Below are 17,763 nucleotides of genomic sequence, written 5' to 3'. Positions count from 1 at the left end.
TCTGTAAATATACTGAAAACCACGGAATTATATAATTGAAACAGGCTTACTTTCTGGCATGTAAATCACATGCAAATAAAATTGTTTGAAAAAGAAAAGCACCCGCGCCTATTTGTATGACCTTGAGTGAGTCAGCTGACTATCGGACTGCAGACGTGTCGCTCGCCTTGTGCAGCTGCCGGCTGCCTGCGCGACCCGTGAGGTCCTGTGTAGTAATGAGCACCCTTCAGTCCCTCCCCTGAGGTCTCATTTCTGAGGGGCTGGGAGATGCAAGAGAAACTGGCCAGGGGAAGGACGTCACTTCCTGTGGTCATTCCGCTGCCCACAGTTCACCTACTGCTAGCTATCTGCATAAATATCATAAATCCAACACTAAGTATGTATGTTATTGGTCTAACAAGTGCCATCTAAGTTGAGAGGGAAATGGAGATGAAAATGGGAAGCACTGAGCTAGTGATGAGAGAACAGTTTTAAAAACCCCTCCAGATAAAATCTTGTAACTCCTTTTGGAAAACTGGTCACAAAAAACAGGAATGGTGTTTTTTAGAATCACTTCCTAGGTCAATTTTCTGTTCTCTATGGAAGAAACTAATATTTAAAGTAAATCAGCTATACAGCTCTCACAAGGTCTATGGAAAATTACTTCAAATATTCTAATGACCAGCTGGTACATCCTTTGAATACTTCTCTGTCCTTTATCAGAGCTATTTTGTTCCGTTCTCATACCGTTATCATTTACACAAAATCTGTAATGATTAGATAAGAAAATATGAAATGGGCCATCAAGAAATATTTGTACATTAATCACAGTATGACTCCAACTCTGAGGTAAAATACCAAACTAAGAGCTAAATATCTTTATTAAATTGTAATTTCATCACACACCAAGCTTTCTTACTCATTAAAGTATATATCTGACACACAGAAAATAATTGAGCAATGGTATGCTTCACACTTTAAAATATCAATGAAAATCTTTAAATGAAATTTTTTTAACCTCAGTGGTAGTTCCTGAATTTGAAACACTGATTTTCAAAGAATCATCCTAAGATGCCTATGGAGGATATGTAAGAAAATTGCTAGATAAGAAACAGCAGAAGAGGCTCCCAAATACCCAAGGAGGATAGTAGTGACCTGGTCAAGCTTTTCTTGCACCTTAGACATCTAAAAGACTGGCCCATCACCATCCACAACAGACAAACTATATGTATGCCTTTAAATGTACCTGCCATCACAAATGAGGAACAGTACGTACGTGGGAGCACACATCTACACAGTATGTACATGGGAGCACAAGTCTACACAGGAGTTTAATACAGAGGTGTAGTATCATTTCTGTCTTAAGGATAACAGTAAGTTATATGCTAGACAGCATATTAAAAAGCAGAGACATTACCTTGCCAACAAAGGTCTGCCCAGTCAAAGCTATGGTTTTTCCAGTAGTCATGTATGGATGTGAGAATTGGACCATAAGGAAAGCTGAGTGCCAAAGAATTGATGCTTTTGAATTGTGGTGTTGGAGAAGACTCTTGAGGGTCCCTTGGACTGCAAGGAGATCCAACCAGTCCATCCTAAAGGAAATCAGTCCTGAATATTCATTGGAAGGACTGATGCTGAAGCTCCAATACTTTGGCCACCTGAGGTGAAGAGTTAACTCATTGGAAAAGACCCTGAAGCTGGGAAAGACTGAAGGCAGGAGGAGAAGGGGATGACAGAGGATGAGATGGTTGGATGGCATCACTGACTCGATGGACATGAGTCTGAGTGAACTCCGGGAGTTGGTGATGGACAGGGAGGTTGTGCTGCAGTCCATGGGGTTGCAGAGAGTCAGACACGACTGAGCAACTGAACCGTACCGACTGAAGTTCTACAGACAGTAAGGCTGACCGTATCCCAGGCACTGAGATTACAGTAGTGACTAAATAAACACGGTCCTCACCCTCGGGAAACCGTCTCCTGAGAGAATGGTAATGAACAAAGTCGGAGGGCGAGGACAGAGACCACCCGGTTGATTAGGGACAGCCTCTCCAAGGAAGGTCTGTTTAGGGACAACCCGAAGGATGAGAAGTAAGCCAGGAGACAAGCAGAGGGACATGCATTCTGGGCAGTGCCCTTCATGTTACGTCTCGTGGCTGAGACGCCAGGAACATCCCGCTGGGAAGCTTGCTGAGCAGGTGGACGTCGGCGCCTGGAGCGTCCTGTATGGGTTTGTACTGTGTTCTGGGTTTCGAAGTAAATATTCAGTCACACATGCACTTCTAGAATCCTCTGTTGCATTTGGAGAACACTGGGATGAGTCAGTAAAGTGTGAGTTTTTAATCCATCAGGTGCCTTTTGGGGGAGGAGGGGCAGCTGTAGCATTAACACTATTTCTTTCAAAAACTGAATGCTTTTAAATACCTGACATACGAAACCCTCAAAACTTAGGATTCCTTAAGGAAACAATTCAAACAGGGTAAATAAAGAGGAAACACAACTAGAGAACTCCCTCCGGAAGTTCTCCGTTGTAAGTTTCCCATGAACAACCCCTATTTTAGAATTGCGTAAGAGTATGATAATTTCACCTTTCCCTCCAGTGTTTTCTGTTGCTTTGTTTTGGCTGGTGCCGCTTTCTAACAAGTTTTATAACGCCATTTTTTAAAGATAAGAAAACTAGTCCTTGGGAGAGCTGTAAACAACAACGATGAAGGTGAAGAATTTACCCAACACATCCAGACTTTTCACAGGTAGAGAGTTATTTGCTGATAAATCTCACTTCACAAAAGACAAGCATCACTCCACTCTAACTCTGCAACTGCTGCAACATTACTTACAGATCTGGGCTGCCCTGAGAATCTCCGGTTATAATCACTGATATCCTGATGCAGTGAGACAACATCCTGAGACTGGTCATTTTCACCAAATACTGGTAGCAGTAAAGTCACCTGGATATTACAGGAAAAAAAAAAAAAAGTTGGCACACCTTTCTGGAGCATTAATTTTTTTCATCTTGTGTTAGTATTTATATTTAGTAAAATGAGGTAAGCTCCTGAATTTAGATTTCGCTCATTTCTTTTAACAAAGGCCACACAGGAGAGGAAAATAAGTTATTGTTTCCTTACAATAAAATCCAATTCAAAATGTTGTTTGCACTCCTATAAAATAAAATGAACAATGGTTCAAAGACTTTTCAATCCACACCAGGGAGCAAGTCAGTGGTTCTCTTTGGGCTAACGGATATTTGAAGATATGAGAATGATGAGAAAATACTCAGGAGCAAAGTGACATAAAAAAAATATATACTAATTATTTTGAAAGAGAAAAATTAGGGATTTCATCTTCAATTAAAATCATGACTCCTTAGCCTCACTGGCATCTGAATTCTCTTTGAATGCCACCAACTAAAATAGAGATATGAAGTCACTGCACCCATCTCTACTACAATCAAAAAGGTAATTCTTGACGCTCTCGTATAAAGTACTACGTTTAACCCTGTTTCCTCTGTGGAGAGGTAAGGAGGATCACAAACGTCCCGGGGCTACACTTGTGTAATCTGAAGATGATGGAACCTCAAAAACAAGTACATTTAAAATGTAAGAGCTCCCAGAGAAATGGGAAGCAGTCAGGATAGATCTGGGTCTCAATCATCTCGCTGTGTTTTTGACCCTTCCTCAGCTCAGCTACAGAACCAGGACTTGACTGCTCGGATGCTTCCGAAGCAGCAAAACACAGGAACCACTGAGAGAGAGCAGCAGGGGACAGGAACAGCAGCTGCAGCCGCTTGTTAATACAGTGAATTCTTCACTGAACATTAACTGAGCACCTGCTCTGGGCCAGGCTTCCCTGGTGGCTCAGACAGTGAAGAATCTGCCTGTTATGCAGGAGACCTGCGTTCGATCCCTGGGTCAGGAAGATCTCCTGGAGAAGGGAATGGCAACCCACTCCAGTATTCTTGCCTGGGAAATCCCATGGACAGAGGAGATAGGTGGACTACAGCCCACGGGGCTGCAGAGAGTCGGACTCGACTGAGCAGCTAACACTTACTCTGGGCAAGGTACTGTGCTAAATGCTAGATACAAAAAAGTGAAGATGTGGCCTTGCCCCCGGTGCTCACAGTCCCCTAGACAGAAGGGGAGGCAGGCTTGAATGCAGCGGTCATAAAGCACTGGGGTAGGCATTAAAATGGTGCCAGAGGGCAAGGACTTCCTCTGTCTGGGGTGTCTAGAACGCCTGACACGGGGGCTTGCCTGAGGAACGTGGCTGGACCGCTGGTGTATCAAGTGTGTACGCCCAGGGGAAATGTGTGAGCCTGCTGCAGTCACGGGCAGCAGCCTGCGTGCCATCCCCAGTGAAGCAGGTGGTCAGGCAGGTAGATAAAGGGGGCCGCTTCCTCTGCAGTTGGGGAACCTACAAGCTATTGTATTAAAAGAACTGTATCTCCATCTTCTAGCCTCTAGTCAACATAGGTGTGTTCCAAAGGATGCGAATATACATATGCCTTATGAAAAGCCACATGGGGTGGCAGGAAGAGGGAACAGGTGCTGGAACTAAGTCTTCAGTGCAGACCTTCGGCCTGGCCTCCATGTTGCTGGCAGAGATGAGAGGTGCGCCGGCAGGGAAGCTTCCGCGTTGACCGCCTTGTGAAATCAGCTGGAGAGGTGGGACCAAAAAAATCACTTTTCTCCTAATCACATGACAAAAAAGATGACAGAGACAGAATCTGGAGATGAAGAGGCAAGAAGTAGAGAAGAGAAAGCCTTGAACCTCTGTCTCTCTGACCAAAAAAGAAAGAAGTGACAGAGGGGAGTGGATAAGCCAGAACGACGGCTGAGAGGCACACACGTGTGTGTACGTTTCTGTGTGTTTGTGTCTCACAATACATTCTACATGGTTTTATTTATACAACGTCCAAAAATCAGGCAAAACGAAACAGTAATCCAGACGAGCATCCTGAGGCGATGAAACTATAAACTATTAGCATGGTCCAATTAGGCTGGTCCAGATGAGGACTATTAGGGTCGTTACGACAGCAGTCCTGACAGTCACATGGCGGTCACCTCTAGGAGAGAAAGGTGGCGAGGACGGCAGAGACCTGGACGAGGCACTGCAGAGGCTTCTGGGGCTGCAGCCAGTTTCCAGTTCTTCATCGAGGTGGTGGTTACTCCCTTCAGTTCAGTTGCTCGGTCGTGTCCGACTCTTTGCGACCCCATGGACTGCAGCACGCCAGGCCTCCCTGTCCATCACCAACTCCTGGAGTTTACCCAACCTCATGTCCATCAAGTCGGTGATGCCATCCAACCATCTCCTGCCTTCAACCCTAACCCTAACCCTTCTCCTGCCTTCAATCTTTCCCAGCATCAGGGTCTTTTCCAATGAGTCAGTTCTTCACATCAGGCGGCCAAAGTACTGGAGTTTCAGTTTCAGCATCAGTCCTTCCAATGAATATTCGGGACTGATTTCCTTTAGGATGGACTGGTTTGATCTTTCTGCAGTCCAAGGGACTCTCAAGAGTCTTCTCCAACACCACAATTCAAAAGCATCAATTCTTCGGTGCTCAGCTTTCTTTATGGTCCAACTCTCATATCTACACATGACTACTGGAAACACCATAGCCTTGACTGGACAGACCTTTGTTGGTTACGCAGGTGTGGCTTTGTGGTAAGTCGGTGAGCTGTACTTTATTTGCGTGCTTTTCTGTATGTCCGTTAGAGTTGACGAAGAATTTTTGAAAACCTGCTGCTCCTTCTCTGGTTCTGTTCTGTGCTCTCTCTGGGTTGACGCCTTTCCCGTCTCAGTGGGGCTGCCAGAGTGAGCAAATGGAGGCGCTCAAGTCTGGCTTCTCGACTTGGAAGCTCTTTGTCCTGGTCAGGACTTCCATTTGCCCTGGAAGACCTCCCACACGTTCAGGACTCATTTTCAGGCATGTATTTTAAATGAAAAATTAAATATAAAGGAAATTTTGAAAAACCATGTACAATTGATAGAACACCCCACTTTGCTATATTTATTAATTTAAAAACAAAGAACTTCAGTTTCCCAGAGTTTTCAGTATTTTGCGTCTCCGGTGTGTCAAAGGAATGGAGACCATTTGGCGCATCTCATGTGTCCTAACTTTTCTGCCTTAAATATGTGTTTATAAAAGCTCACTGCCATCCTCCTGATGTAGTTTCTATATCAACTAGGATGGTCTAATCTGTTCTGATAATGCAATGTGGCTGCTGTTGCCAAAAGAGACATTTTTTTTTAAAAGCATTGTTCATCATTTAAAGCTATTTGGATCCTCAGCATGGAAGGGTAGATTAAAAATAAAGTACAACCAAAGAACAGTTTTTTTCAAAAGAAGTCTATGTGGGGGATATTTGCTTAAGCCTGATTGCTAGTTCAGTTATTCCTTTGCTGGAGTTACAGGAAAGACGTCTTAGGATTTGGGGTGCGGGGTGGGAGACTCAGTTTTTTTTCTCACAACAATTAAAGGGATATCAAAGGGAAGTCCCTTCTTTGGGGCATCTTACAGACATTTAAAAAAAAATGGAGAAACATCATAGAAACTTTGGATAAATGAAGTCCTGCTAAAAATATAATAATAATTCAAGAGTCAGATACAGAAACTATATAATCGTGTCTGACTCTTTCCGACCCCACGGACTATACAGTCCATAGAATTCGCCAGGCCAGAATACTGGAGTGGTAGTCTTTCCCTTCTTCAGGGGATCTTCCCAACCCAGGGATCAAGCCCAGGTCTCCCACACTGAAGGCAGATTTTTTACCAGCTGAGACACCAGGGAAGCCCAAGAATACTGGAGTGGGTAGCTGATGCTTTCTCCAGCAGATCTTCTCGACCCAGGAATTGAACTGGGGCCTCCTGCATTGCAGGTGGATTCTTTACCAGCTGAGACACCAGGGAAGCCCAATTTACAAAATGGACTTGTATAAATGATGTTTTCTGGACACCAACATTACCGTTTGTCGACAGATTGGACAACTGATGGCCCCAAGCCACGAACCGTATCGCCAGTATGCCACAATGCAGGTACCTAACGGGAAGAAAAGATCGATACTGATGTTGTTAAGCCCATATATCCCGAGAAAGTTTCATATATTTGAAATATTTTAACATCATCACCTACTTTAGAATGTTTTTTACTTCATCCAACCAACTTTTCAGGCAAATTCAAATCTAATAACAATTCCTAGCCACTGAAATATATTTTAATTTAAATTTAAATTACAAGCTATGATACAAGCATTTTTACAATCAAAAGCAAGCATGAAGCCAGAAACTATAAAACTCTTAGAGGAAAACATAGGCAGAACACTCTGACATAAATCGCAACAAGTCCTCTTTGACCCACCTCCCAGAGTAATGGAAATAAAAACAAAAATAAACCAATTGGACCTAATTAAACATAAAAGCTTTTGCACAGCAAGAGGAAAAGAAAACCTTCAGAACAGGAGAAAATAATCTCAAACCAAGCAACTGATGATTACTGTACAAAACATACAAGCAGCTCATGCAGCTCAGTATCAGAAAAATGAACAACCCGATCGAAACATGGGCAGAAGATCTAAACAGACATTTCTCCAAAGAAACATACACAGATGGCCAACACACACACGAAAAGATGCTCAACAGCGCTCATTACTAAGAGAAATGCAAATCAAAACTCCAGTGAGGTATCACCTCGTACCAGTCAGAACGGTCATCATCAAAAATACTACAGACATTTAATGCAGGTGAGGGTGTGGGAGAAAGGGAATCCTCTCACACTGTTGGTGGGAAGGTAAACTGATACAGCTTCTACGGGGAACAGTATGAAGACTGCTTAAAACAAACAAACAAACAAAAAACTAGGAATAAAACTACCATATGACCCAGCAATCCCACTACTGGGCATACACCCTAGGGAAATCATAATTGAAAATGACACACGTACCCCTCCGTTCAGAGCAGCACTATTTACAACAGCTAGGGCATGGAAGCAACTCAGATGTCCATCAACAGAAGAAGAGATAGAGCAGCTGTGGTACATATGTATATACACACAATAGAATATTACATTTGAGTCAGTTCTACTGAGGCAGATGAACCTAGAGCCTGTTATACATAGTGAAGTAAGTAAAAAAAAAATAAAGACAAAGATCGTATATTAATGCATATATATGGAATCTAGAAAAATGGTACCGATGAACCTCCACGCAGGGCAGGAACAGAGATGCAGACGTAGAGAAGAGACCCGTGGGCATGGCGTGGGAAGGATGGGCCAAACTGAGCCAGTAGCACCAACATATACTCAGCCCATGTGTCAGCTCAGTAGCGAGCAGAAAACTGCTGGAATCACAGGGGACCCAGCTTGGTGCTCTGTGATGACCTTGTGGGGCGTGGTGAGGGAAGGCCGGGAGGCTCAGAAGGGAGGAAATATACATATCTATATGACTGATTCACATTGCTGAATAGCAGAAACCAATATAACGTTGTAAAGCAATTATCTTCCAATTAAAAAAAACAAAGCAAGCATAAACTGCTTCAGTGCTATAAGGCTTAACAGAAATTATTGCACTTCTTATGCAAAATAAATAAAGTAACTGAACATGATTGTAAACAGGATAACTGACAAATCGGTATCAATTTTCCATTCCAAATTTGGTGCATATGTTCTAAAAACACAAGTTCCATATTTTTAAAAGTTTAGAAAACCAAGATGCTTAAGTAGCAGTAATTAGGTAATATGAGTAAGGAACCAAAGGATACAAAGATTACATGCTTCCTGCCCAAAGAAAGTTGATAATCCAGTTAAGTAATTGAGTCAGTTTTTATACTGGGTGGATTGGACTTCTCTGCTTGCAGGTGTTGACAAGCAGTGAAACAGGTAAACACAGCCTAATGGGAAGATTTGGATTCACAGACTCTAAAAAATGGTGGTCATTAAGGTCCATGTATATGCCCTCAAGCTCAGACTAGTAACAAACGCAGAAGGAACATTTTTTAACACTGGCTGATGTTTACGGGGCCGGTTCATGTTCCTCTCTGCAGGCCCCCGTTTCTCGGATTGTCCAGGTTCCACTGTGCATCGAACTAAGGGCTTCCTGGCTCCTGCTACCTCCAGGCCTTTCTGTTTTCTTCCTCTCGCCTCAGCCACCCAGCTTAGGCCTCTGTGTTCCTTGTTCTGATTCTTCCAGATCAAACACATGTCCACAATTCAGAGCGAGCACTGACAATTGGACTGAGGATACCAAGGCAACACATTCAAGTTAATCAGAAGGTAGTTAAATCCTGAACTGTGTCATGTTAACTTTTGGTACAAAAGGAGTACAGAATTTGAACCCAACTTTGTGGGATCGCTAAGATTTGGTTTGGCAGAACACAGGAGGGGAGGCTGCTCCAGGTTTTACAATAAAAAAAGGATACGTGCCAGAGGCAGAAACAGTGGTACCTGAGGGGCCTGGTGAGCAAGCCACGGCTGGCCCACCTGGATATTAGTGACTGTAGGGGAAACTGGTTCAACAATTTAAAGAGGAATTTAAATGCCAAACCGCCTGTATCTGGGATTTTCTTCTGTTCTCAGAGTGCTGTTAGATAATATTTACTAAATACTCTGAGCAATCTAATGTCACATGGAAACTACGTGAAAGCAAAGGATCGTAATCTGTGAGTATTACCACCATCGGTAACGACGCCTCAGATCTATCTAGTACCTTTTCACCTAGAAAGTCCAGTGTGCTTTGACACATGTTGACTGATTTAATCTTATTTCCACATATCGGAATGCAGGCGTCCTTGTTTGCACGTTACGTAACTGCCGCTCGCCTACACCGGAAAACCATGGGCCAACTAATAAGCATTCGGTTCACACACATCTGTTGGGATGCGCCTGATGCTTTTTCTTGCTTCCTCAACTTTTCCTCTCTTTAAACGGGAGATCTGGGACGTCCCTGTGGTCCAGAGGGTAAGATTTTACCTTCCAATGAAGAGGGTATGGGTTCAAACCCTGGTTGGGGAGGTTTGGCCACATGCCTTATGGCCAAAAAAAAAAAAAAAACCCAGAACATACACAACAGGAGCAATATTGTAACAAACTCAATCAAGACTTCAAAAATAGTCCACATTAAAAAAAAAAAGTTAAGACAAATAAATAAAAGGGCGATCCACCTCAACTGGATGATGGGAGAGATGACTCAATGACCTGAAGTCAGGCCACCATCTCTCCGGATCTTTTTGTAAAATGGGAATGAGACCCCACAAGATCTCTGGAGAATTAAATACAATGACGCGGGTTACAAATGCAAGGAAGGGGATGTGGGGGGGGTGCTGCTGGTATCCTTGGCTCTGTAAAGGCACAGAACTACAGTTCCACACACGGAGCTGAGCTGGAGTGCCCCTCACACACCTCATACCAATATCCTTGAACTGCTATTCTAAGAGACACGTTCCTGTTTGTTTACTGTGAAGTTGAATAACTAGGTGCTATTTTTTTTTTTAACTTTTGGACCCACAGACAGTAAATAAATCTGTCCGACAAGTAGAGCAGGGTAACAGGAGGAGTCTAACCTATTACCTCAGACCCAGAGGTGAAAAACCAAGAGCACAGCACAGCCATCTTTCGGCTGCGTGGGTTATCTGCTCAGTGAATCGCCAGGGCCCGGCCTGGCAAACAGACTTCCAACTAGCCAGCCAGACCTCCCGGATTCCCAGTGCTGGCCTGGGGTCTCGGGTGAGAGGACGGCCGGGGCCACAGCCAGACTCGGCGAGGGGCTCCAGCTGCAAGGACCAGCAACCAGAGCTCCGAGCAGGGAGCAGCTGTTTCCTCTGATGGCCGCTTGATTCCCCCCACCCCTCTGATCCTGCATTACCTTGCTGCTCACCAGCACTTCCAACAGGCAACTAAGGGTACACATTGAACTAGTGTTTTACAATTCGGTAGCTCCTTAAGGCTAAAACCTGAGGAAGAGGCTGAAATTGACGGGTGAGGCGATAACGGGACTGGCAAGCACCGACGGGAGGGGCACGAGGTATAGAAAACCCTGCGTCACCTGGACAGGCTCCAAATTCTGTTTCATCCCCGACAGCATCGACAGGAACACGGTGTACCTGTTCAGATTCAGAATGCTGAATCTCAGACCAAAGATACCAAGGGGAGAGAGCAATATGCAGATCAATGTACGCTACGGTTTTAATCAGTCTGGACGCGGAAACTGGGGACAGCCGGGGAGCAATCAGAACCCTATCCTGGTTCAAACGGAAACAGTCCCAATAAAAATCAGGTCTAGTGATGACAGAAACCTTAAGTAGCGAGTCTTGGTATAAACCAGCGATCATGCAGAATTCAGCCCTGGCTTTGACGTTAGACCGGGTTTAAAACCGAGCTCTGTCCGCCTGCAGCTGGGATGCCCTCTGCCAAACCTCAGCACACCTGCACCTCAGTCTCCTTGTCTGTGGGCTTGGAGGAGACGCGGGTATGTTGTGTCCAGCACACAGCAGGCATGGAATAACTCAACTTCCCCCATCTCCCATGACCACAGCCAGCAAACAGCTACAGGACACCCCGCTGCTCTCGATGAACTCTTTCTGGAAGGTCGGGAAGAACCACCAGGGGTAGACAGTGCCTGCCCGGATACTAAGGGTGACATCAACGTTCCGTCTCGTTCCTCCACATGTTCCAGGGTTCGTGAGCCTCTGGGGGTCACGCAGGAACAGAGGGAAGCACCTCTGCGTCGACTCAGAGTGAGAAAAGGGTAGCAGAGCTGAGGGAAGGTCTCGGGCAAGGTCCCTGAGACAAGACCCTTCCTGACCCTTTGGAAAGAAGAAGTAACAAATGAAGACACCCAAAAGGTGATAAGAAGGGAGGGCTTCAGCGACTCCCTCGTGGTGCTGATACACTTACTATTCAAAGAAACACAGTGCTGTTTCCTGGGGAGGTGAATAACTAGGTTTTTCTTTTTTTTTTTAAGCCCACGGACACTCAATAAAAGTGGCTGAAGAGTAGGATCCCAGAAGCAATCCATCCTACTCATAAAAATACAGATGGTGGTGGAGAGAAAATTAGGACTCCCGCTCACGCGCACGCACACACAGGTCTCGGTCTAAGCAGTCCCTTTCACCCAGAGGAGCAGAACCGTTTGCTCACCGCAAAAGAGATGTCCACAGTTGGTCTCCACGGGGAGGGAAGCTTGGTGTAAGCAGATTGGACAGTACATGTCAGTGTAGAACTGCTGTCGGGCAGCAGCAGGTGCATCCTGGCGAGAAAAACGCGAGCACGTTGAGACACGACACACATGGGCGTTGCAAAATCAGCTGCTTGCTCAAGCACAGGTGAGGATACAGTCAGGACTGCGCAATCCTCGAAATCTCCAACAGGTACTCGGTTCAAGCCTTACAGATTTGATAAACTCACGAGCCTCCCCTGCTGTTCCCCTTACCCTGCACGGGCTCTGCCTTTCTTCCTGAACACAGTCTAAAGATGAACGCCTGGACGAAGCCTGGAGTTACTCCACTAGAAAGCGTTCAGTTATTGTGAATTACTCTGCAGGCTGAGCTGAAGCCTTCATTCAGTGAACAATCCGGTAGGCCAAGCAGCTCTCCAAGTGTTTACTTTCTTCTGTTTCTAACATCTGTTTCATTCATACATCCCTGACCGTGTTACATGTTTGGAGATTAAATGACATAGTTATATGTGAAATCACTTTGTAAATTATAAAACGGCATCCCTGCGTGAATTACTGATAACAAGAGCTCCGGAACACAATACTATGGATATGTTTACACTATTTCTGTGTCAATGGAGTTAAGATCTATGAAGCAAGAATTCTTGTCCATTTAGTTCATGAATGAATTTCCAATGCCTGGAACAATATCTGGCATATGGTAGATGGTTAATAAATAAGAGGTAAATGGATATATCACAAAAACTCCCTTTGGAATTAAAGTTGGATTGGTGGGTAGGCAATCAATTTTTAATGTTTTTTTTTTTTAATTTTATGTTCACTATCTCAGGTGAAGGTGTGCTGTGCTTCAGTCGTGTCTGACTCTTTGCAACCCTATGGACGGTAGCCCACTAGCCTTCTCTGTCCATGGGATTCTCCAGGCAAGAATACTGGAGTGGGTTGCCGTGCCCTTCTCCAGGGGATCTTCCCGACCCAGGGATCAAATCCGCGTCTCTTAACAACTCCTACACTGGCAGGTGGGTTCTTTATCACTAACGCCACCTGGGAAGCCCCATGAAGGTGTATAATATCCTATTTAACCCGGCCTTCATGAAATATATTTCTGGTTCCTGGTGAGTCCATACACCTAAAAACAAAGACGAGGCAGGCAGAAGAGAGTTCTCCTCTCTGCCTAGCTAGTTTTGTTCATTTTGATCAGAGAAGGAAAAAAAAAAGGAAAAAACCCACCCGTTACAGTTATTTATTTGAAGGTCTTGCTGAGTCGCTTCAGTTGTGTCCGACTCTGTGCGACCCCGTAGACAGCAGCCCACCAGGCTCCCCCGTCCCTGGGATTCTCCAGGCAAGAATACCGAAGTGGGTTGCCATTTCCTTCTCCAATTGAAGGTCTTAGGGGAAGGTATTTCAGAAAGAGTAGTAGTTTCACATTTCATTAAAGTCAATGAGACAGTGATTTTTTTCCTTATCAGTTAAATAGGAAACTGCTGTCTTTTAAAGCAAGTTAAAATTAGCACATGAAAATATCTTAAATTAGATTAAGGCTAATCATTTGCCTAATCTGAAAATGTACAATCAATAGGATAAGGAAAGGTAACTCCAAGTAGGAGAGAAGCCCATGCTTCTCTGGAAGGAATTTACTGATATTTCATCACTATTTCTTCCGCAAAAGGAGTAAGACTATGCCCTCCTCACACAAACGCACAGACTTGTATCACGACAGTACCTGTTCTGTTTGAAGCTGTTCCCGAAGCACCCTCACTAGCTCTTGGTTTTCTGGGTGAATATTTTGATGTGCATTTCTGTTGAAGAAAAACATAGTAAAGTTTCAATATAAAATACTGTCTGATGAATCAGTTTTCCTTCTCGATCTAACTTTTGACCTAGACTACTGGTAACGTGAGAAGTAGAGATGATGGCCAACACCTGTACTCCAGCTGCAGGACTGAACGTTCCAGGCCATTCTGAGTGCACTGATCAGGTTTAACTAGCAAATGATGAAACCCACAGGCCTAGTGCCTTGGGGACTGAATGTAATTGCAGACTTACACAGCATATAGAGAACAATTAACATGTTTACTTTTTCTGTAAAATGTCTCGTATTATTATGCAAGACATATCTTTTCCATATCTAATCAGGTCTTTCGCCCAACTTTTCACCCATAAAGACACTGGGACAGAAAAACACCCAAACCAAAATGTATGATGTAGAAAAGCCCAAACCTATCATACCATGAATATCTTAAAACATTAACAAGATGTGGATGGAACTAGAGTGTGTCATACAGAGTGAAGGCAGAAAGAGAAAAACAAATACTGCATGTTAACGTCTATATGTGGCATCTAGAAAAATGGCACAAATGAATCTGTGTCCAAGGTAGGGACAGAGGCGCAGACGTAGCGAACAGACTTGTGGGCACAGCGGGGGAGGGAGAGGGTGGCATGAATTGAGAGAGTAGCACTGCCGTCTACACACCACCATGTGCAGACAGACAGCTAGAGGGGACCTGCTGAAGTACACAGGGAGCTCAGTGCTGCGCTCTGCGACGGCCTAGAGGGCTGGGATGGATGCATATATGCGGCTGATTCGTAACACTGTACAGCAGAAACTAACACACTGTAAGCAATTATACGCCAATTTAAAAAAAAAGAATCAAAGGTAAGATGTTAGTGGCTGATACAAAAGGACAAGACACGAGAGGACTGAAAATCAGAAGCGCTAGTTCAGGCTGCAGGGGGTGGGAAGCGCAGATTTACATCTGAATCGGTTTAATTTCATTTGGCTGTAGCAGTTTTTTCTAAACCTAAATCTCTTTTAATGGCAATATTTCAAGTCCACTCAGCGTCGGTGTTAATCTGTAGAAGGACCTTTACTCTCTGGCTGAATCAATATTCCCCAGCACCTAGAACAGCATTTCAATGGGATAAGAAAAATTACAGATATCCATCCTATGGTTACTTAATTTTTAGTAAAACATTTAAATTTTAGAAAAGAAAGCTGAAAAAATATAACCATTATTTCAGAGATGACAAAAAAGCAATTTAAAGTCAAATATCTAATCAGAAGCTTGACATCAATGTAATGAAACTGCTTGAACTCTGTTTAAACATCTTAAATTTTGGTGGATTATTTATTTTTAAATGTTATGTTCTTATGATTGAATGAATGAATCAGTGAAAGAAACTGATCCTACTCTGTGGGAAAAACAACCTATCCAGGAACAGGCTAGGAACTGTCTCATTTACACACCAGTATGGGCCTCCCTGGTGGTCCAGATGATAAAGAATCTGGCTGCAATGCAAGAAACCCAGCCTGGATCCCTAGGTTGGAAATTCTTGCCTGGAGAATCCCATGGACAGAGGATCCCATGGTGGGCTACAGTCCATGGGGCTGCAGAGTCAAACATGACTGAGCAACTAACATTTTCACTTTTTCAAACACACAGCTAACTGGAAATTCTTGACTCTTTGACACTGCAGAACCATTCATTTCCTTTCATTGAAAAAAAGTCATGAGTTTCAGAGTGTGTATATATATATATATATTTATTATATATGCTATGCTAAGTCGCTTCAGTCATGTCCAACTCTGTGCGACCCCATAGACAGCAGCCCACTAGGCTCCCCTGTCCCTGGGATCCGCCAGGCAAGAACGCTGGAGTGGGTTGCCATTTCCTTCTCCAATGCATGAAAGTGAAAAGTGAAAGGGAAGTCGCTCAGTCGTGTCTGACTCTGAGCGACCCCATGGACTGCAACCTACCAGGCTCCTCCGTCCATGGGATTTTCCAGGCAAGAGTACTGGAGTGGGGTGCCACTGCCTTCTCCATTATTTTATATTATATATATTTATATATTATATATATTTATTATATAGATATATACGATATATAAATACAAATGTGATTATATATAAATATAAATATTTATATATATATAAAACCCATGTCACTGGAAGATGTTTCTTTTACTTTCTTTCCATAAAAGATATTGAAACTCTTAAATCTGATAGAATATTAGAAAGTCAAGGTGCAGTCAAAGAATAAGAAAAAACAGCCCAAGATTCTGATCGCGGTGTGAGTTCAGGTAACTAAATGTGACTGGCAACTTTGGGTACAGAACCAAAAATCCAGAAAATGGGATGATCAAGATAGACTGAGAGCTAGAGTAGAAAACCTGGAACATACTGCGGTAGAGAAAACTGCAGGTTAGTCATTTGCCACTTGTGCTACAGCCCATGACACCAAACCTAGACTTCACACCTGGCCCACCTTCCCCAGGTGACGTGAATCAGCCAACCTGGGGTTTCTGGGGCAGCACCAAGGAGCTGGTCTGCAATGGTAAGACCCCTATCACTTCCTTCCCGAAGAAGTAGTAGTCCTGGCCTGAAATAATCCCTGCTTTTGCGAATAACTTCCTTGCCCCACCCTCCTCCTGCCTATGAAACCCCTCCATTTCATACAGCTCTTCAGGGCACCTCTCTACGTGCTGGACAAGAGGCTGCCTGATTCGTGAATGGCTCAGTAAAGCCAATTAGATCTTCAAATGAACTGACTGAATTTTTGTTCTTTAATACTATGATCACCTTAGCGATGAGAAAATGATTGCATTTGACACGAAGGTCTAAACTGAGATGCCAAAGTGAGTGGCTCTATGATGGAACAGAGGAACACCTGTTGTTTTATCTACCCATCGATTTATGGTCCTTCTAGGTTCTTTGAAACGAGAAACCAAAACAGTCAAACTAGTTAAGTTACACACAGCCCTGGAAAGGAGCCAAGAACCTCTCAGGTGAGGAAAGCAATGATACCCAAAGCCTGGGTCAAGAAGTGAAACTGGAATCAAAGTTTACTGATATGCAAGCATGGGTTAAGCTGCATACCAGACCCTTGTCACTGGCTTCTGGTCCATCAACACATGGCAGCTATTATTAATGGCTTAAGAAGGAAGAACAAATAGAAAATATTTTTAAAGAAATTAATTAAACTACAAAGCACTGCTGAGAAATATTAAAGAAGACACCCCATGTTCACAGACCGGAAGACAACACTGTTAAGATGTCAATACTAGGAAGTGACCTAGCTACAGATTCAGTGCCACTTCTATCAAAATCCCAACAGCATTCTTGGCAGAAATAGAAAAACGCATCCTAAAATTTACACGGTATCTCCAGGGACTCCAAGGAGCCAAAATAATCTTGAAAGAGAGGAAAAGAAGTTGTAAAACACTTCCTGATTTCAAAACTTGTTGCAGAGTTATAGTAAAATCAATGGGGTACCGGTAACAAGGACAAATGTATAAACCAACGGAGCAGGCCACAGAGACCAGAGAGAAACGCTTAGATATATACGGTTCATTGGCTTTTGACAAGGATGCTGAGGCCCTTTAGTGGAGTAAGGACAGCCTTTGCAACAAAAGATGTTGGAAAAACTGGATATCCACATGCAAAAGAATGACTCTGGACCCTTACCTCATATCATATACAAAAATTAACTCAAAATGGATCTAGCCCCTAAACTTACGAGCTAAAACTATAAACATCTTAGAAAAAACAGATGGAAATCTTTGTGACCTTGAACTTAACAATAACTTCTTAACCGTGACACCAAAACACGGGCAACAAAAGAGGGGAAA

At 43.6% G+C, this 17,763-nt stretch overlaps 1 protein-coding gene across 2 annotated transcripts in view; it reads right to left on the bottom strand.

Annotated features, from left to right (window-relative positions):
* RNF170 (ring finger protein 170) overlaps positions 1-17,763 on the bottom strand; it is a 32,115-nt gene that overhangs the window by 1,618 nt on the left and 12,734 nt on the right. Inside the window, exons 3-7 of one of the 2 annotated variants that reach the window (XM_068970574.1) lie at positions 13,859-13,934; positions 12,102-12,210; positions 6,940-7,013; positions 2,814-2,924; positions 2,231-2,331 (exon numbers count right to left, since the gene is read on the bottom strand). In XM_068970574.1, coding sequence (XP_068826675.1) covers positions 2,245-2,331; positions 2,814-2,924; positions 6,940-7,013; positions 12,102-12,210; positions 13,859-13,934 — 457 coding nt within the window. In that variant the 3' untranslated portion in view covers positions 2,231-2,244. Of the gene's footprint in view, positions 1-2,230; positions 2,332-2,813; positions 2,925-6,939; positions 7,014-12,101; positions 12,211-13,858; positions 13,935-17,763 lie in introns of those variants that run through there. The other variant, XM_068970573.1, reaches the window with a different exon arrangement.

This window comes from Capricornis sumatraensis, chromosome 4 (assembly GCF_032405125.1).
Source record: "Capricornis sumatraensis isolate serow.1 chromosome 4, serow.2, whole genome shotgun sequence".
NCBI classification, from domain to species: domain Eukaryota; kingdom Metazoa; phylum Chordata; class Mammalia; order Artiodactyla; family Bovidae; genus Capricornis; species Capricornis sumatraensis.
The sequence above is the reverse complement of the archived record's forward strand: the minus strand, read 5'-3'. Positions and strand labels throughout refer to the sequence as shown.